This window comes from Canis lupus, chromosome 16, assembly GCF_011100685.1.
Source record: "Canis lupus familiaris isolate Mischka breed German Shepherd chromosome 16, alternate assembly UU_Cfam_GSD_1.0, whole genome shotgun sequence".
Taxonomy (NCBI): Eukaryota; Metazoa; Chordata; class Mammalia; order Carnivora; family Canidae; genus Canis; species Canis lupus.
In genome coordinates, this window is record NC_049237.1 from 15,750,615 (window position 1) to 15,771,410 (window position 20,796).

A 20,796-nucleotide genomic window follows, 5' to 3' on the forward strand; every position below is an offset into this window, starting at 1 on the left:
TTTCCTTGCTGTCCCTGGTGCCAGGCAGTCTAGTAAAGCAGGGAAGCCCAGGGACTTCAAGCCCAGGACCTCAGGCATTCCAGCTCTGCTGCTTCATGTCACTTATGCTTCCTTGATGATTTAGCCTCCCTGTACCTCATCTTTCTCCCCTCTGAAATGGGAATGATAATCACTTCTTTCTCAGTTTCTCATGAGTCATAAAGAGTAAATAAATTGGTGCATGCCAAGCGCCTAGGGCAATGCCTGGTGTGGCCTGGACAGGATAGAAGAGTTAGCAGTCCCTCTGTCTCCGACTCTGCTCTCTCCACATTAGCTCCAACTGCTATGCCGGGACACAGCATCAAGAGTTCATAAGTTGATGGCGAGAGTCCTAAAGCCATCACCACAATTTGGCACTGCCACAGTATCCAAGCATGAGATTTTGTGCTTCACAAAAGGATTGGTCTGTGACATACGGAAGTAAAGAAAGTGATCCTTCAACAAAGAGTTGAGAAGCATTGCTTCTAGACCTTTCATTCCTGTTTCCCATTCTTCTGTCTTGGTCCTTGACTTTTTCCCTCCCCTTCCAATCTCTCTCTCACTCGCTCTCTCTGGTCACCAGAGCCCCTATACCAGGTGAGGTCAGTCCTCCAGGCAAAATGTACCCAGTCCACCTCTGCTCCTCGTCCAGACCACTGCCACCTCACCCCTCTCTCTGTCACTTTCTGAAAGTGCTGCCTAAGGCCCAGCTCAGAATCCCTGCCATCAGGAAGCCCTCCTGGATGAAATATCCTGTTCCTCCTTCTTTATGGACCCTCCCAGGACCAGACATGATCCTCATCTCCCTCTTTCTGAGGCAGAGACTTCTTGCCTTGCCTTGACTCATCTTCCTTGCCCTGTGCTCATCTGTTTTCTCTGCACTGTAGGGGCCTAACTGCCCAGAGTGTGCATCCCTTCCGAAGGGCCTGGCACCCAGAACAATGCAACGGGGAGCAGGACCTAGCAGCAGGTGTGAGGGATGGAGTAGTGCTGACTGTGAGGGAGGGGTCAAGAAGGAGAAGGGTAGAGGGCAAGTGTGGGTGGTGAAGTGAGTCAAGGAAGAGGCCAACACACTTGGGGCTGGTGGCCACATACTTGGGCTAGTGCTTGATGCCTGTCAATGAGGCCCTGGGGACCGAACCTCAGCTGAGCAGGCCAGGTGCAAAGGGCCTAAGTCCTGGGAGATGCTCCCTGGCTTGGGGAGGACTTGCTGGGGACAAGGTCTGGAGAAGGAGGCAGATCAGCACTTTTCAGGGCTGTGGGATCAAGCTTGCGGAAGGAGATCCTGTGAGATCAACTGTAACAGGACAGCACTGGGTTGAGGGGGGCTTGGCCAGAGGAGGGGCTGGCCAGGAATCCTCTGCCCCACCCCAAAGCCCTTCCACTCACCACATCCTGGCCCTCACAGCTTGCTCTACGGGACCTAAGCTGGGGGCTCTGTCTGGGTTTCCCTCCAGCAGCTGTCCCTTGACCTCCGGCCTCTGACATGGCCTGGCTGAAGCCAGGCTGTGGTGTTGGGCCTGCAGGGGGCCGGGCCCAGCTGGAGACCGTTTGGCACCCAGACAGCCCGCCTAGAGTTTATGCCCTAATATGGTGATGGCCGGCAGCGGCCTGAACGGGGACTGGCCCTCATCAGGACTAAGGAGAGGCCAGAGACCAGGAAACCCGAGCCCTGGAGACCCCCAGCAACCACCCTTGACACCCCAGTGATCCAGGCCCCAGATTCTCATTCCTCACAAGGAAATTCATCTCCGAGAAGTCCAGTGTCTGGAACCCAGATGAGCCCGACCCTTCAGGATGGCCTGGGGATCCTGCCCCCAACACAGAGCCCCAGGAGTCTGAACCCCAGGCCTCAACAGCCCACACCTACTCCGTCCAGGCCTCTCTGCATTCTGCATCTCAGGGAGCCCAGGACCCTGGCATCCCAAATTGCCACCCCACCACCTGCACGGCTGCAGAAACTCAAGAAACTCCAACCCTCAGCCCCCTCATGGTACAGACCAGCTCCCCACTCCAAACATATATTCACACACAAAGCCCCCTTGGCCCTCTCCCTTTGCTGACACTCAAAGAATTTTTCCTTTCAAATAACCCTGTCAAAGCCCTGGTTATTCCAAAAATGTGAACTGGAGCCCTGCCTGAGGGCTGCAGGGATGGGGTGGGGGGTGGAGGGGGAAGCAGGCTCCAGCTGCTATTTTCAAGGGGGTATGGAAGGAAGGAGAGCTGGTGGCCCCAAGTCAGCCAGGTCTCTCTGAGGCTCTACCTCCCATGGCCCTGTCAGGTTGCCTGGGTCTTCCATGAGCTTCCCCATCACACATCCCCAGCTCTTTAGCCAGGGTGGCCAGTGGCCCCTGGCTGGCATTATGGGGGGTGGGTGCCACTGAGGGCAGCTGAAGGTCAGACAGGGCAGGGGTGGGGCACAAGGACAGCCAGAGCCCGTATCAGCACAGAGCAAATTGCAGCCTGTGGGTGGTAGGGCTCCTGACCTTCACACAACTTCAAAGCAGAGAAGAAACGTCCATAGTCTGCGGCTCAGCTGCCTCCAGCTGCCTCCGGGGAAGCCTTGGGCTGGCACTGAGCACACAGAAGGTACCTCCCCCTTCCCAGCCCAGCTCCTACCTATCTCTGGGCCCTGCCCATGGCTCTGCTCTGCTCTGCTCCGCTCCGCTTCCGCTTCTTCTTCCAACGGCCTGCCCCCCCCCCCCCCAAGTAGCTCCCCGCAGCAGAGGCCACAGGGCCCAGGGCTGGGCCAGGCTGCAGTTCCGCCTAGAGCCACTCTGTGGCAGGCACGGCCCACTCTCCCAAGGCAGCCAGCGCCAGAAGTCCAGGGAGGGACAGACTAGAGGGGAGCAGCAGGAACCCCACACTGCCCAAAGAAAGGCCAGGAGGTTCCTGGATGCAAAGGAAGGGCACAGGCTGGGGAGTCAGGTGGCCTCAGCTCATTGCTTCAGAATGACCTCGGGCAAGTCACCTGCCCTCCTGGAGCCTCCAGGTGCTCATCAGTGACAGGGGAAGATCATGCCTACCCCACAGGGCTTGAGGGATGATTGGCACAACATAGGAAGCAGGAGGAGCTGGGCCCAAGGGAGGTCTTGATACATGGGAAAAGGAGGAAAGGGAGAGGCCCCTGGGCCGGCCTGGCTCACGTGGTGGACACAGAATACCCCAGTCACATCCTCCTCAAACCCCAGCCCCAGCTGAAGACTCCTGAAGGGTGGGGGTCCAGCCTTTGCCAGCCTCCAGAGCTTGGGGCACCCTGGGCCCTGGGGGGGTGGGGCAGGGGGAGGGGAAACCCTTGGTGATTGGTAGCCATACTCTGATAGGCTCCTCTGTGCCTCAGATCCTAACAGCCCATGGAGGTCGTGCAGCTCCACACAAGTCACTAAGGAAGGGAGAAGGGACAAGCAGGGGGAGAGGACACATTCCAAGTACAGCAGGTACTGTTCCTCCCGACCACCACAGTCACCCACCAGAATGCGAACGGGCCGGCTTTCACTGGTGCCAACCCATACCCAGCAGTGCACCCAAACCAACCCTACCCACAGTCCCAAACCCCGGTTCCCACTTCTGGGCACCCGCTGGTCTTGGCTCGGCTCCAGGCTCAGTTCCAACAGGGGCAGGCCTTATCTTCCAGGGCAGCACCAGGCAGTCAGGCAATGGGAGGACTGCAGGTGACCCTGAGTGTCCTTGGACAGGCTCCTAGGGGCAGAGCCTCTGGTTGCTCATCTGTAAACTAGATGTCATCACTGCTCTGAGTGAGGCTCTTCATTGCCCACGAACGTTCACTGAGCACATGCACGTGAAGCATCAGAGACATCATGAACAAGACAGACCTGGCACCTGGCCTCACTGAGTCAAGGAATGAAAAGGACCCCAATCCAGAGCCCAGCATGAGATAGGGGAAGAGAGAGTCCCTCAGGCAGAGGGAAGAGCCCATTGCAGCTGAGCTGATATGCCCCAACCAGCAGGAGAGCCGGGCAATTGCTGTGTGATTGTGGGCAGGTCACCCAGTCTCTGAGCTTCAGCCTCCCTGTGCGTACTGCAGGGACTAGTGATGGGTGCCAGACGAAATGACAGATGGCCTGGTGGAAGCATCCAGAACAGTAACGAGGCAGGGTGCTGGGTCCCTGCAGGGAAGGTGACCTCGGGGAGGCAGCCATCCTCACCCAGGTCTCCTCCCTGCCTGGCTCCTGGCAGGAGGAGCTGGGCCCAAAGTCACACTGAGGGCAAGAGGCTGGGGCTCCAGTCCTCCCTGTCCGCCCCCAGGCAAAGAGGCTGTCTCCGGCAGCCCAGGGCTGTGCAGTGTCAGGTTATATTTAGCCTGGTGGCGGCGACAGGAAGATGCAGCAGGAGCTGCTCCTGGCCAGGGGCCACCGTGTCACTCACACTGCTCTCAGGGGTAGCCAGGGGCCTAGGGAGGGCCAGGGACATTGCAGGCCCAGGGGTGAGAATAGGGAAGCCTGAGAGGCCAGCTGGTGAATGAGTGCGTGATAGAGTGTGCGTTTGTGTGTGTGTGTGTGTGTGTGTGTGTGTGTGTGTGTGATATAGAGACCTCCACCCCTGACTCCTGGAGCTGAACGATGCAGAATGCCCACTGCAGGGCAAGAGTTGGGGAGCCACGATACAGACCCCTCCACCAGCCCTTCCAGCCTGACCTCCTCCCAGGGTTTTATAGGGTCAGAGGGCCTCAGGGGCCTCTAAGGGGTCCAGACCACCAACCCCTTCCCTGCAAACCCACTGCATGTGCCCTGTCAGTGTCACTTTTCCCCAGGGACACTGGAACAGCCTCAAGAGAAGAGCTCTTTCTAGACAAGCTCCAGGTCCTAGTCCCATCGACCTCCAGGAACCCCATGTCTCTAATCAGAGCCATGACCTTGCCCAGCCCCCAGAAACCTTGGGAAGATGAAACAAGGCCATTTTCCACTAGAGAAGGCTGCTCTGCAGTTCTAGTCTCTGTCTCCTCCTCCAAACTTTACCCTCTCCCTCCTACTTCCTGAAGTCTGCCCCACCTCCACCCTACCCCAGAATCCTTCAGAATACCCCTGATCCCAACCACTTCAGATCATCCAACCCACTCTCCCACCTGGGCCTCCCATCCCTGCTGGGTCCCATGTGCTGCCTCAGCACCCCTTGGGTACACCCCAGCTTCACCTGGCACTCTTACTCCCCAGAGCACCTTCTTCCCTCCAGTTCCTGACTCACAAGACTCCCCTCTACAGAGATGTTATGACTGTATCATCTAGCTCCCATGATGTGATTCTTTCTAAAACTATATCCCTAATTTAGGAGATAATTGTATATTGGCTTCTGGGGTGAGCCTCCTTCTTCCCAGCACCCCTACCCAAGATGGGGCCTTGAGGCTAGGGTTGGGCTGGCTTCACAGGAGGTACCAGGTAAGCAGGTGTCCAAGGACTGGTCCTCAGGGTGGCAACCCGCACTTAGGTGGGTGTGGACAGGGCTGTCTCCCCACTTTGCAAGCTCCCTTTCAGGAAGATGAACTGGCCTTTTGCAACAGAATTTGCCCATTTTAAATCCATCCTGAGTCTAGATAGTATTTGGAACCACCATGACAATCAAGGTGTCTTTTGTTGAAGTGCTATTAAATCTTATCAACAGGGACGCCTGAATGGCTCAGTAGTTTGGTTTGGCATCTGCCTTTGGCCCAGGGTGTGATCCTGGAGTCCTGGGATTGAGTCCCGCATTGGGCTCCCCGCATGGAGCCTACTTCTCCCTCTGCCTCTCTCTCTCTCTCTTTCTCTCTGCCTCTCATGAATAAATAAATAAATAATTTTTTAAAAAATCTTGTCAACAGAATGGAGGGGCACCTGGGTGGCTCAGCTGGTTAAGTGTTTGCCTTGGGATCAGGTCATGATCTCAGGGTCCTGGGATCGAACCCCACATTGGGCTCTCTATTCAGCGAGGGGTCTGCTTCTCTCCCTCTGCCCTTCACCCCTGCTCATGCTCTCTGCTTAGCTCTCTATCTCCAAATAAATAAATAAAATCTTAAAAAAAAAAAAAAAGCAGAATGGAACATGAAGGCAGGTGGCCCAGGAATCAGAACAGGGGACCAGAGCAGGAGCCTCAAAGGTATGATGTTTCTGAACCTCAGACCCCTACCAGCATTCTTCACTATGACTCCCACACAGCCTGCTGCTGGGCAGCAAGGGCATACAGCCACAGTCTACCAGGAAACAATCCAGGGTTCCTGCCCACCTCCAGGGCTCTGCAAGCCTCTAGAACTGTGCTTGGCTCCTAGCATACTCCAGAGAGCCAGGGGATGCCTTGAGAACAGTCTTCCCAATTCCAGCTCTCCCGCCAGTCACTGAGGCAGCCACGGCTTCTCAATTATTTTTTTAAAGATTTATTTATTTATTTATGAGAGAGAGAGAGAGAGAGAGAGAGGCAGAGACACAGGAGGAGGGAGAAGCAGGCTCCATGCTGGGAGCCCGATGCGGGACTCGATCCCGGGACTCCAGGATCACGCCCTGGGCCAAAGGCAGGCGCTAAACCGCTGAGCCACCCAGGGATCCCCTGGCTTCTCAATTATTAATGGGAAAGCTGTAATCCCTCCGGGATTCATCTAGCTCACAAGACACTGGGACACTCCAAAGAACAAAGTACAGGTGCAACCTCCTGAGAAGTCAGATGGAACATTCCACCAGCCAAACACGTGGCAATGACCCAAACATAGACAGACAAAACCAGCGTTATCTGCAAATGATAGGATCACCTCCCCAAAGAATCAACAAAATCTACAGATAAACAATTAGAACAAATAAGAAAGCTCAGTGAGGCTGCCAGATGCAAGGTCAGCCATAAAACAAACAGTATTTCTCTCCACCATTACAAAGCTACTCAATTATTAGTCAAAAATAAGGTCTCTTTTGTAATAGCAACAAAAACTATAAAGTAACTAAAATTGACCAAAAATGCACAAAGCCGGGGAGGGGGGTACTTTAAACCAATAAAGGGTACAGAAACAATCTGATAAATGGAGAGACAGTTCAGGCTCTTGGATGGGACAAATATATAGACGTCAATTCCCCCAAATTAATCTATAAAACTGATCTAAGTCCAACCAAAATTCTAGCTGGGGTGTTCTTTCCAGGAACTCAAGAAACTTCCTCTAAAATTCATGAGGAAAAGAGGTCCATAAATACCTAAATAAATCTTTAAGAAGAAGAAAGAGGAAAGATTTGCCTTTCAGATACTAAAGCATACTCAATGCCGGTGTTGTTGTTTTAGTGTGGTTTTGATGCAAGACCAAATAAGTGTTTGTAACAGAAGACAGAGCTCAAAGACAGACCAATGGATAGATGGGCAATTAGCTTATGAAAAGGTTGCCCCACAAATCGATGGAAAAGAACAAGCTGTTTACTAGGTGTGTTGGGAAAACTGGCTCACTAGCAGAAAAAAATACAACTTGATCCCTACTTGACACCACAGACAGAGGGAGGCTCAGAAGGGATGAAAACCAACTGAGAAAGGCAAAACAATTAAATTACTAGAAAAAAAATGGACCCCTCTGTGACCTCAGGATGGTGAAGAATTTCTTAAACAAAACTTCCAAAGCCCAAACAGAGCTAAAAATCAATTAATTTGTACCAATGTGAAGTGTCTTTGTTGGATAAATTGAACAGATGACTGAGAGAAGATATTTGCGACATCTAGATTCCACGGGAATTAATATCTAGAATCCACATATTGAATATTTAACTGTAAGCATCTGTATTTCTAGAAGATAAAAGCATCTCCTGCAAATCACCAAGAATAAAAGACAGCAGCTTCAATAGAGAAGTGAGCAAGGAAACCAGCAGTCAACTCACAGGGAAGCCAACTCAAAAGGAGAAAGGCAATTGAAGAGATGCCAGGACTCACACAATATCAATGAAATGCAAATTATCACTCTCATCTATTAGATGGGCAAAACTTAGGAAAGTGCAAAACACCAGGTGTGGCAGGGTCCTGGGGAACTAGGAATCGGGTACTCTATTTAGGAAGGTTGTGGGGGATTAGCCATGCTGGTGCACAGTCTGACACTCCTTAGTTGAACTAAGTATCCACATGACTGGTGATCTGGCAATTCCACCCCTGCAGATGCATCCCAAAGATATCCTCACATGAGTCCACAAGATGCCATGGCTGTGGATGTTCACTGCAGCATTACTTATGGAGGAAATCTGGAGATGGCTGCCCAGGAGAGTGCACAGGTAAACTGAGGTGCATGCCCACCTCAGTAGAGTATGAAGCTACAGGGGCACCTGGCTGGCTCAGTCAGTGAAGTGTCTGCCTTCAGCTCAGGTCTTGATCTCAAAGTCCTGGGATCAAGCTCCCTGGTCAGCAAGGAATCTCCTTCTCCCTCTCCCTCTGCCTCTCCCCTCATGCCCTCTCTCTTTCTCTCTCTCTCTCTCTCTCTCTCTCTCAAATAAATAAATAAAATCTTTACAAAGAAAAAAAGGACTCTAAAGCTACAGACTAGATGTCAAGTAACATACTGGATGAACTTCAAGGTACACTCCCATGTAAAAAAAAAAAAAAGTGAACACCAGAATATAATACATAGCACAAATCATTTACATAAGTTAAGCTGATTCGTATCCAGACAAAATATAAGTTTTTCGAGGACATATGCAAACAACACATTCACAGTAAGTACATCTGAATGGTTGCCTAAGGGGAGGGTAATGGGATCCGGGAGCAAGATAAAAAGAAAAATGAAATGAAAGAGAAAGAACAAGAACACAAACATGGCTTCAGTGATTTGAGGGAGAGGCAGGAGCTGGGGCCAGCAGAAGCCTGGGGAAGGAGGGGTCTCTAGCAGGGGGCAGGGCTGGGAGGGGAGCACTGGGGGGGACATGGATGCTGACCTCACTTTCTCCTGCTGCCCAGGACCTGCAGACACACAGCTGATGGCCAAGCAGGTGTGAGTCTATAACTAAGCCAGACGCTGTTCCAAGTCCTCAACATCCAGTATAGGGCTTCTACAATACAGCACACTTCCCACCTCATCCATTTATTCATTCATTCATTCGACAAGCAAGTATGGAGCTCCAGTGTGCAACAGAGAACAAATCACGACTGCCCCCTGCCCTCAGGGAGATTATAATCTAGCAAGAGGAAGTCAGGCATGGCCACCTCATCCAGAATTTAAGTGAGGGAGAAAATGGGCCAAGGAGGAGACAATTCCTGGCTCTCAGGGTGTTTCTACTCCAGTAGACATGAATCTACTAGGGCCCATAGTAGGGGGGCCCATTTGAGGCCAACCACAATTCGCAGCATGGAGATCTTTATGGGCTCCTAGACTAAGGACAAGAGGGGACTTGGGGGTGGACAGCGGCTCATCCAGAACCTCTCCCATTCTTATCACCTGTCTCAGGTGTCCCACCAGGCCCCTTCTTTGGGCCCTCCTCCCCATGTCAGGGAGAGAAGTTCCTCTTAAAGTCCCTCACACTAAGGAGCTGATAATTCCACATTCCTCCCTGCATAAAGGGGAGGGTAATGAGAGAGAGCACATTTTCTTCAAGAACAAGGCTCATGCTGAGTAAAATAAGTCAATAGGAGAAGGACAAACATTATACGGTCTCATTCATTTGGGGAATATAAAAAATAGTGAAAGGGAATAAGGGGAAAGGAGAGAAAATGAGTGGGAAATATCAGTGAGGGTGACAGCACATGAGAGACTCCTAACTCTGGGAAATGAACAAGGGATAGTGGAAGGGGAGGTGGGTGGGAGAATGGGGTTACTGGATGACGGGCACTGAGGGGGGCACTTGATGGGATGAGCACTGGGTGTTATGCTATATGTTGGCAAATCGAACTCCAATAAAAAAAAAAGTTAAAAAAAAAGAAAGAAAGAAAGAAAGAAAGAAAGAAAGAAAGAAAGAACGAACGAACAAGGCTCATTCTCCACCCAAGCCAAAGGCTCCCTAATGAAGGCATTTGGGGCACTGTCAAGGAGATGTTTAAGTGCAAAAGGGCTTTCTTGGAACTTCTCAAGTCATGCCACCCTGGAAGCCACTTCTAGGCAGCAAAGTGGCTGAGTCTCACCCCATATCACATCCCCACGCTGGCCCTCCTGATGCCCATAGCCCCCCTCCCCAGAGCCCAAGGCCACCGTCAAACTCTGCCAAACTCTGCTTTCTTCACAGATGACGACGCTCCGCACAAATATTTACATAGCTCCTCTCCGGGGGCTACAGCAGACACAACACGGAGGAGCCGCCCTCCCAACACTCTCCAGACCCCAGAGTGGGCCAGAAGTGGTGGACACCCTCAGTCCTGGCAGACTACTTCAGCCAGGAGCTGGGGCTGGAGCTGGGACTGGAAGCTCCCAAGCAGGCCAGGAATGACCCTTCTTCCCTAGAGCCCTTGAAGAGAAAGTGCTGGCTGGGAACAGCAGGGCCCCTCAGGCCTCTGTGCCCTGCTCCTGGAGGCCATGCAGGGGCAGGGGCAGGGGCAGGGGTTCTCACCAGCCCCATATCCCATACACCTAGGCCATAAACGGAAGGCCCAACGTGAAGGGAGCCCCCCTGAGGCTTCTGCCCCCTGAAAAGGGTATTACAGTGTCTAACCTCATTCCTCCATAGATTGCTCTGGTCTGCTCCCATCGCAAGGACACACGACGCACCTAGGTACCCACCTCTGGCCAGCCTGCCCAGCCTCAACAAACCTAGGGGCCCCTTCACTAGCAACCCAAGTGATTGGGGCCTGGAGGCCTGAGGATCCTGACCTGGCAGGGCAGAGAGGGTGGGTGTCCGAGCTTGGGGAGGGGACAGCCTTGAGGGAGCAGGGAGGAGTATGGGAGTATCACAGGGAGGAGTCTGATTTCAGGGAACAGGAAGGAAAGAGGAAATGGCCTGGGGCATGTGGAGGGTCGCTGGTACCAGAACTACCTGCCCAAGCACCTGGGAAGCTGAGGTCTGAGTCTGGGGATCACAGACCAGTGGGTGTGGGGCCACCACCAGGTCTCTGGCTCCCCACTGGGAGGATGAGCAGGCTGGCCCAATGGTCTGCGCCCTTCCCCCAGCCCACAGCTCTGCTGTTGCAGTGGGGGCCCTCTGACCCTGTTACCATGGCAACCGGCCTGCAGCTGGGATGGAGAAGCCGGCAGACTCTTCTCTAGAGACACCCTCATCCCCACCCACGCACAGGCTCCTGGGGACACGGGGACACAGAGACTGGGCCAGAACAGGCAGAGGTATGGGGAACCAGAGAGAGATTTCCAGATACAGCCCAGAGGAGCAGAGGAAGAGAGGCGAGGAGGAAGGCTCAGGTGTGCTGAAGGAAGAGCAGACACAGGTGCAAGGAGAAAGAGATAAAGACCAAAGGGGCAGGCATTGGCAGAGAGGCAGGGAGGCCAACACCTGGAGAGGAAGAGGAGCAGAGCCTAGGAGCTCAGGCAGCCAGGCTAAGGGAACTCACTCGGTGGGAGGTGCAGAGATAAAAACAAAGAGCAGAGAGAACAAAAGGGACAGAGAACAGGGCACCTCCCTGAGATCTGGCAGATGAGGGGAGCAAGTGAGAAGGAGCCATGCTCCAAGGGACCCACAGCCCACCCTCCAAAAACACATAAGGACACAGGTGTGCAGCAGCAGCACCTGCTGCCAAGACCTGGCCCCGGGGCCCCACAGGGTTGCTACCACCTGCCAGCCCCATGCTGCTGGCTCTATTCCCAGTTCCACCTTAATACTGGGCCTGGTGTTAAGGGCCTCGGACACGAGACCAGTGAATTTCTCCCTCACTGGTCTCTCCCTCCTGCTCATGCCCGCCCCCCCAGTCGGGCCTCCCCATCTCCCAGCAGTCCCAGCACCTAAATAATGGGGCTGTCTGGCTCCAGGCCCTGATACTGCACAGACTAGGCTAGAGGCACCGACACAGCACAGCTGTCCACAGTGGCGCCTGCCAGCAAGAGGCCCCGCCTCCTTCCCAGTCACCCACCTTCCTGGGGCAGAAGCCCAGGGACCCACTCTCCTGTGGCTGGCCCAGACAGAGACCCAGAAAAAGGCCTGGGCAGAAACAAGTGGTGGCATGGGCATTCCTCACCTCTGCCTCCCTTATCATGCTGATGCACAAAGGTGTGAGCTCACATGCACACTTGTACATAGCACAGGTCAGGCCACAGGAATCTGCCCGAGGGACTGTTTCAAGGCGGAGGGAAGGGAGGCAGAGGAGACCTGTCAGCATCCTAGACCTCAAGTGCCAGGACAAATGGGGACCCACATGATCTGAGGGTAGGAGGCCAGCCTGTTGGCCACAGAGATGACTGGCATACAATTTTCTGGGTGGCAGCCCCATTTGGAGTAGTAACTAGAGGGAGGAAACAATCTCAACTTGGGCAGGGGGCCTGGGTTCTAGTCCTACTTTGTCCACTGATTAACTGGTAACTGGACCTCTGCTTCTCAGTTTCTCCACCTGTAACTCAAGTGGGCTGGATTAAGTGATCCCTCAAGGTCACCAAGATTTCATGATAGCACCTCTGCAAGGAGGGGTCCCCTGGCTATCTTCTCCCAAAGGAGCAAGCCTGAGGCAAGAGAGAAGGCCAGCTCCCCAAACATTATGAGGAAGACAGAAGCACCCAGGCCCCTGTTGCCAAGGACTGAGCAAGTGCATTATCCTAGAAGTAGAAACAGGCTCGGGATCCCTGGGTGGCGCAGCGGTTTAGCGCCTGTCTTTGGCCCAGGGCGCGATCCTGGAGACCTGGGATCGAATCCCACATCGGGCTCCCGGTGCATGGAGCCTGCTCCTCCCTCTGCCTGTGTCTCTGCCTCTCTCTCTTTCTGTGTGACTATCATAAATAAATAAAAAATTAAAAAAAAAAAAAGAAACAGGCTCAAGGCAGTAACCAAGGTCCCATACTACACAAATTCAGGACTTATGTATCTGCATTCTTTTCATCATACCAATGACTTGAAATAAAATTGCACATAAAGTAATGTGCAGGATGTAGATATGCCTGTAACTGCGGTCATTTTTAATATGTGCCAACAGACTGAGAATGGGTAGGGCTCTGGTCAGACACACATGGTTCCATTCCCAGCTCTGCCACTTTCTAACTGTGTGATTTTGGTGAAGTTTCTTAATTTCCCTGAAGTTCAGTTTCCTCATCCATAAAATGGAGATTAAAATAGTATCTACTTCCCAGGGTTCTTGTAAGGATTCCACGAGATAACATAAGTGAAACATTTAGCCCTGCATCCAGTACACAGGAGCCACCCACCCATGCTAGCTAGCACTAGATGGCCCAGCAGATACCAATCTGCTCTGATTATGGTTCTGGGGAGACTTTTGTGAAAAAACAGACAGAAGGCCCTGCCCTCAGAGTTTGCATCTAGTCTCCTGGGCCCTGTCTCCCAGCCAGAATCCCAATTTTCTATAAGCAAACTCTCTTTCACAGGGCCCCAGTGATAGTAGCCCCTCTAATGCTGTCCAGTGATATCACAGGCTGTGCACGCCTACAAAAACAGGGTCATGGAGAGATCAGCCTTTACAGGGCAACTTCAGCGGACTCTGGGCATACAGGGGATATTCAAGGGCCAGGGCCAGGGCCAGGGCCAGGTGCATACAGGGACTGCTGGCTCACTTTGCCTGCCCCCAGGGAAAGGTAAAGAGTGCCCTCTACAGCAGAGAAGCTCCCTTCTAGCAGGAACCTTCTCTTTCTAGTTCACTGCTCCATCTATAAGACCCTAGCACTGCACCTGGCTCATAAGGGTTCAGTAAATGCTCATCACACATACTACTGAGTAGCAGAGTTTGGGCATCCATGGCCAGTCCAGTGGCCCTTTTGGAATCACCTCCCCAGCCCTCTGATACCTGTGAGGCTCCCCAAGCCTCTTCACTGCCCTCCTGGAGCAGAACCCACTCCATCCGGGGCAGGCACAGCGCGCCCCGCCCAGGGCTCTGTTTATCCAGTTTCCGGAAGCCCAGAGCAGCTGGGCTAGGAGGCGGTGGCTGAGCAGAAACACCTGGCGCAGGAGGGGGTGGTGGGCCGGCTGGAGAGATGACACAAAGTGAACTGAAGTTGTGGGGAGAGGCATACACCTCCCACCAGGTGCAGTTTAAGAGAGAGGGGCAGGACATGGGCCGCAGAGAGCCAGCCAAAGTCCTACATTCCCCCCCTTTGCCTCGCCCTCAGTGATATCTCCCAGATCACCTGGCAGGGGGCCGCCCTAGACCACACCTGCCTGTAGCAGAAAGTGACCTCCCAGCCGCCAAGCTAACTTTCTATCAATTCCCTCCACGCATCTGCCATCCCAGCCCTGTCAAACTCCTGCCCACGTTTGTCCAGGGAGGGAGAAACCAAAGGCGCCAGACTCACAGCCAAACAACCCCTTGGCCACCCCGAAAATCATCCGGCCAGAGTGCGTGAGGTGAAGAGACCCACACCGTCCTGCAGCCCCAGTGCCCAGCCCGCGCCTGCCACCTGGCTCCCAGCAGTGGCCCCAGTTGGGGTCACGCCTCCAGGATACTCGCTGGGTCTCCCCACCCTCCGGCCTCCCGGATCCCGCCGACCCTGCCCCAGCCCTGTCCCTCGCGGCCCCGCCCCCTCGTAGCGGCCCCGCCCCCTCGTAGCGGCCCCGCCCCCGCCCGCGCCTACCATCCTTCCGGTAGAAGGCGATCTCCACTTTGCGCTCCTCCGCGCCCAGCAGGGCCTGCGCGATCTGCGCGGCCGCACGGCGCTGCGTGCGCGGCCCGTGCAGGAAGTCGCAGGTGCAGGGCCGCTGCATCACCTCGGCCCGCGAGTAGCCGCACAGCTCGCAGAAGCCGTCGTTGCAGTAGATGACGGCGCAGTTCTCCACCCGAGCGTTGGCGATGATGAACTTGCGGCCTGGGGGGCGGGATGAGCAGGCACGTGAGCAGGGACCCCTGCCTCGGGGCTCCCAGCCTTTCCCCGCCCCCCGCATTCTCTAGTTACACACAGCCACCCGCCTCGGGACTCCCCGCCCCCAGGAAGCACGGCGGGGACTGGGGTCCCCAGCAGGAGGCGAACGCAGCTGTGCCCCCGACACAGGTGCCTCGGCCGACCCGGCCCCGGCGACGCGCCCCCTCCCCCTCCTGGCCCGCGGGCAGGCTGCGTGGCTTCCCCCGGGCAGCCTGCCAGCGGCCCCCCGCCCCCTCCGCGCCCGGGGCCGAGGCCAGCCTGGGCGGGTGTCAGCAACGCGTGTCAGCAGCCGCGGCGGAGGGATAAACACTGGGCCTGGAGAGGGAGCCTGGAAAGGGCCAGAGATGGCGGCTAGCCTTCCCTTTGCATCAGGTCCTCCGGCTTCTCTTCCTGACCCCTGATCTCTAGACTGGGGGCGGGGGGGGGGGGGAGGGGGCGCCCACTGGGCACTCCTTACCCCGGGGATCCTTAGGAAATCACTCCCCCAAGTATCTGCCGACCCAGCAGGTCAGTACTTCCCGGGACTTACGCGCCCCTCCAAGGGCAGCCAGAGGCTGAAGAGTGGGCGCTCTAAAGGGGAAGAGGGAAGTAGTACCACGTGAGCACCTGCAATGCTTTCTCCCATTTAATACTCCTACAACCCCAGAAGGTAGTCATCACTATCTTTGTTTCATAGATGAAGAAATAGGCTCAAAAGAAGTTCAGAGCCATGCCCACATCTTGCAGCTTGTAAAAGAGCCAGTTTTTGAAGCTAGGTCTGGCAGAAGAAATAACTGAGGGTCACAGGCAGAAGCCCAAGGTCATAGGGAGCAAGGAAAGGGACCTGCACCTCCAATCCCTGGAAATACGGGAACCAGGGATGGACTTGAGACAGTGGCCCACTTCTAAGAAGACAGATCCAAGAAAGGGATCTACTGCCAGGAAGTGAGGCCCCAATAAGGAGAGGTGCCCCTATAGACCCAATTCATCTAGAGACAGCTCACCCCCTCCACACCTGCCCCAAGAGCCAGGCTGGCAGGTGAGCAGCAGGCAGGCAGCAGACCCAGCTGGTGCCAGGGAAGATGCTCTGGGATAAAAGCTTTTTATAAACACAGAAGTTTCCGGCCACTTTGGCCTTTAATGCTAGGGCTTTTGGTGGCAGTTGGAACTCTGCCCCCTCCCTTTCCAGTGGACACAGCCCTCAAGCTGCAGCCCTGGCAATCCCATGGGCAAGATTTGCAGCTGCAGCAAGGGCCCCCCCCCCTCCCCCCAGGCTGGCTGCTTTCCTAAGCCCTCCCTTACCCTGGCTCCAGGAAGTTACTTTTTGAAGTTGGGTCTTTAGGTCAGTTCACCAATCCCCCAAAACTCCCAGGCAGCCATCAACCTCAAGAGTCAGGGTTCCCTGTCACATCAAAAGACCCCTGACTTGGCCTCCATCTCCACCTGAGCCCAAGGCAGTCCCAACTACCAGCCACATACACCAGCTTTGGAGAAGAGAAACCAGCTCCTAGGCCCAGAGAGAGAAGAGCGAGTTTCTTAGAAGGCAGGCCCTACCCCCGTCCCTTGTCCCTTCCCTGAGCTCCTGGAATCTCAGAAGGGATCTGAAAGGCTCCTTCGGCCACCCCCTCCTTCCCAGATGTGGAAACTGAGATTCAGATAAGGAAGAAAGTCCCTCAAGGTCACATGGCAGTCAATGGCAGAGGTGGGGCCAGAAGCGGAGCCCCCCAGATCCTAGCCCCAGATTCTTTCCATACCCAGCTCCTCAGCCTTCTGGAGCTTGTGAGAAGGAAAGACCCCACCTTGTGGCCCTCTACCGTGTCAGTCTCCTCCCCCTCAGGATCATCTTGTTCCTCTGCTTCAGACAATGCTGCCCATCAGAACTGATCCCTCCCTCCCCCCACCACAGTTACAAGCACACGTTGTCCTGTGCTCACGGGGTCATGGGCAAGGAATGTCACCCGCTCCTGCTCCCAGGGCCCTTGGCAGTCACGCCCACCATGGCACATGCAGCCTTGGAGACAGACACACGCATGCTGGGAGGATCAAACACCCACGCCAGAACATTCACCTAGCCTGGGACACTTCTGGAAGCCTCCCCTACTGGGCCAGCCTTAGGGGTACTGTAGTTCCCATAAAGGAGCTCAGAACAGGAAAAGCAGCAAAAAGGGGGACACTGCATTGGGCCTGTTAGAGCCTTAAAGCCCAGCTTCAGACCATGACACCCTCACCTGGGAGTCCACAGTTTGTAGCTGTCAAAGATACCTCCCCACTGTCCATGCAGGACCTAACTCATGGGTGCCATGTACACACTCCAAGAGCAGGTTAGGCACTCACTCTAAGCTCTTGGCTCTCAGTTTCTCAGAAACACAGTCAAGACGTCTTAGGCGCAGTACTTAGTATCTCACAGTTTGGACCATATACCTCCTCCTGTCCCTGCCCCCACACAGCCCCATCCACATCCAGGCATCCAGAGTTAGGGATATCTGCACACTTGAGATGTCACACACACTCCCGGATCAGCAAGCCTGAGCTGAACCTCCTGCCCTGCGCCCCAATACAGTCCCAATGGCCCCAAACCCACAGCCCCCCGCACCAATCCTTGCCCTCCCGACTCCCGGCCGGCGCCTAGAGGCCAACAGACCCCATTGACTTGCACTAGCCCGTTGCACACGGCCCCGGGCACGCCCCTCCATTCACACTCCGGAGAGCTCGGCCCGCCCCCAGAGCCCCCTCCCCGTTAGCCCCCTCCCCCACTCACTCTGGCCCTCAAACTTGCGGATGATGGTGTCCAGGAAGGTGTTCTGCGGCGCGACATGGCCCCTCCGCACCGGCATCCTGAGCCCATGGGCGGGCCGGGCGGGCCCCCACCCACCCCGGCCCGGCCCGGCCCAACACAGGCTTCGGGTGGCCCGGCCCGGCCGTGATCCCCGCACCCCGCGGCCAAGCAGAGCACGGGCGGGGCCGGGACTAGGTTGCGGGCGCGGGGTCCCCGCTCGGCTCCCGGCTCCTGACCGCGGGCCGGGCCTGGAGCCGCCTGAGCTCGGGCCGCCCGGCCGCCCGCACACCTGTCTGCCGGCCCCCGCCGAGACACGGGCCCTGCTCCGCCGCGTCCCCGCGCTGCGCTCCGCCGCCCGAGCGCCGGGCTCCCGGCTCCCGCCCGCCGCGCCGACAGCCGCTCCGGCGCCCGCGGCTCCGGCTGCGCCTGCGGCTCGGCCCGGCGGCGGAAGGGTTAACGCGGCGCGCGCCCCTCGGGCTCCGGCCCCCGCCTCCCGGCCCCCTCCCGCTCGCCGCGCGCCCGCAGCACCGCCCTCTTCCCCCCCCACACACACCCCGCGCGCCCGCCCTTTCCATTGGCTGAGCAGCGCCGAGGGCTCCCCCACCCCAGCCCCCAGCTCAGCCCAAAAGCCCCCGGGACTCGCGCGCTCCACAGAGGGGGAAGGGGCCCTTAGGTAGGGGAACAGTAAGGACAGGTGCGACGACAGGCCTTGAGACGGCCAAGGAGGGGACTGGGGGGGTTCCACCTCCACCCCCGACTGGAGGAGCTGAGGAACCTGACTTGGAGTAGGCTGGTCCCTTAACGCCCTGGTCGCCCACCGCACCAAGCACCGTCTGGGTAGACACAACAGGCGCACATAGCCTGCTGTAGGCGACATGGACGAGACTTGGGCCCTGGGAGGATGAGCCCAGGGTCAGCGGAGACCCGGGAAATGTGAAGGGCAAGATAATCTGGAGGCCCCGGGTGGAGAGTGATTTGAATCAGGTTAGATGAGACATAGGAGGGCACGCACTCAGAGCAGGGGCGACCCCCGAACACACACACACACACACACACACACAGCCCTCTTGGGGTTATTCGGGGGCTCTCCTGCAAAGAGAGGTACATTCTGACACGAGTTGCAGCCTCCTGGCTACGAGATCAAAGATAGGCCCCTGAGCGCAAGGTTCCAGCCTGGGGATCCCCTTGTGCTAGTGGCTCTCCCTCCCTCTGCAGCACCGGCCAGCCTCGGCAAGCCTCGCAGGCCCAATCCGTGGCGGGTTCGGGGCTCTGCGGCGCTGCGTCGGCCCAGCCCCTCGGAAAACCCTGGCCCAGCCGCAGGCCCCTCCCCCCCGGCCAGCTGGCTCGCTCCAGCTGCAGCTCCCTTATTTAGACAAGGAGGCCTGAGGATGCTCAAGGGCAGGCCCAGTGTCTGCCCGCCGGCTGCCCACCGCCTGCCTGGGTCTGATCGAGGGTCTCTGGGGCGCGGTGTTCCCGGCCTGAGCTGCCTGGCAGGGCCCTGTGAAGGCCAGGGCACGGAGGCCTAGTGTTGACAGCTGAGCTGGCCGGTGGGGAGGAGTCCGCAGCTGAGCGGCCAGCCAGCCGTGGGTCCCCTCCCCTGCAGCTCAGATCTGAGACCCGGTTAGATGGATGGGGCCATGTGGGGGCCCCTGAGGGCTTGCAGCTGCCTCCATCCATGGAGCAAGGGGGTGGGTCTTGTCACGGGGAGAACCATCAAGGGCTGTAGGGGGAGGGGAGTAATAAAGGGTAAAGAAGGAAGCAGAGTCTGGAAGGAGAAAGGCCCAGAGGAAGAGGTCTTGGCAAGACCACCCTACCCAGACTCTAACCTTCCACCTGGGAGCAAAAAGATGCAAACATTGGGGCCAGATGGGGCCATTGGCCAGCAGATGACACCTCTTTTTTATTTGCTGGTGGGTGGGCAGTGACTCAGGGAGGCAGCCAGTGGGAGAGAAGGAGGTGGCTCCACCAGCTGATGCTAAAAAAGACCAGAGGCTCTTGCCTGTACAGTCATCCCCTCCCCTCGGCCCTCTCCACCTCCGGCACTTCCTCACTCCGAGATGCCCTTGGCCCTCTGTAGCACCACTCCCCTTTTGTGACCTGGCATTAGGCACACCAACCCATCTGGGTCCTGCCCAGCCCCTCCCCACCCCAAAGGCCACTCCTGGATGCTAAGTGGCCTGCCCTAAGTCCAAGCTGATTCTGAGTTTGAGTTGGGTGTCTTCCCCTCCAGGCTGAGGGATTGAGAGAGCGAAGAAAGGCCTGCAGCATGGACAGGCACCAGAAGAGGGGATATGGAGCGGGGGGTGGAGGAGGGAGGTTGTCTGCACCATTGCCTTCTCTCCAGACTAAGGCCAAAGAGAAGGGAGCTGGCCATCAGGCCCGGCCAACTGTCCACATTGTGGGATGAGTTTCCCAAGACAGACCTCTGCTCTTATCTCATGGGAGGATGAAGAAATCAGAGGCACCCTTGGTCCTCCCAAAAGAGAAGGGACCAGACACAGAATAGCCCTCCTGTGCAGAGGCAGGTGAGAAGAGAGCTGTTCCCTTAGGCTAAGGAGAGACAAATCTCCCCACACACACACCTCTCTCTCTCTCTCTCTCTCTCTCTCTCTCACTCACACACACACACACACAGAGAGAGAGAGAGAGAGACTCAGAAGTCAAGCTGAATGCAGCTTTCTGACTTCTGGAGATTGAGAGGAGGGTCTGAAGGCAGCCCCACTGAGCCACTCCCACAGCCAAAGATGGGGACGAGGAAGAGAGGCTCTGACATGGCAGTGAGGTGTCTCCAAAGATATCCTTCTTGGGGCCACGGGAACTAGGCAACAAAAGGTAAAGGGCAACAGAGAAGCTGATGGAAAGCAGCATCGCCACCCCACCTACCATCTTTCCACTTCCATTACCCCCAGATCAAGGAGCAAGAGGAAAGTGCCCAACCTTAAAACCTAAAGCTACTAGAATCCACCCACCCCACTTCAGGCTCACAGAGCCATTTGCAAGGACATTCCACGGAAGAGCTCTCTCCCCCAGCCAGCCTGTGACTGAGGGAAGAGAGGCTGTATTTTTTTTTTTTTTTTTTTTGAGAGGCTGTATTGACAGCAAGACAAGTAGGCTCCTCCCATCTCCCAGAAAGAGACACTTTAGG

At 56.1% G+C, this 20,796-nt stretch overlaps 1 protein-coding gene across 1 annotated transcript in view; it reads right to left on the reverse strand.

The window, feature by feature from the left end:
• Positions 1-17,991, reverse strand: part of KCNH2 (potassium voltage-gated channel subfamily H member 2) — a 32,786-nt gene extending 14,795 nt beyond the window's left edge. The window contains 2 exon segments of the mRNA NM_001003145.1: positions 14,612-14,842; positions 17,634-17,991. Coding sequence (NP_001003145.1) covers positions 14,612-14,842; positions 17,634-17,709 — 307 coding nt within the window. The 5' untranslated portion in view covers positions 17,710-17,991.
• Between the last annotated feature and the right edge of the window lie 2,805 nt (positions 17,992-20,796).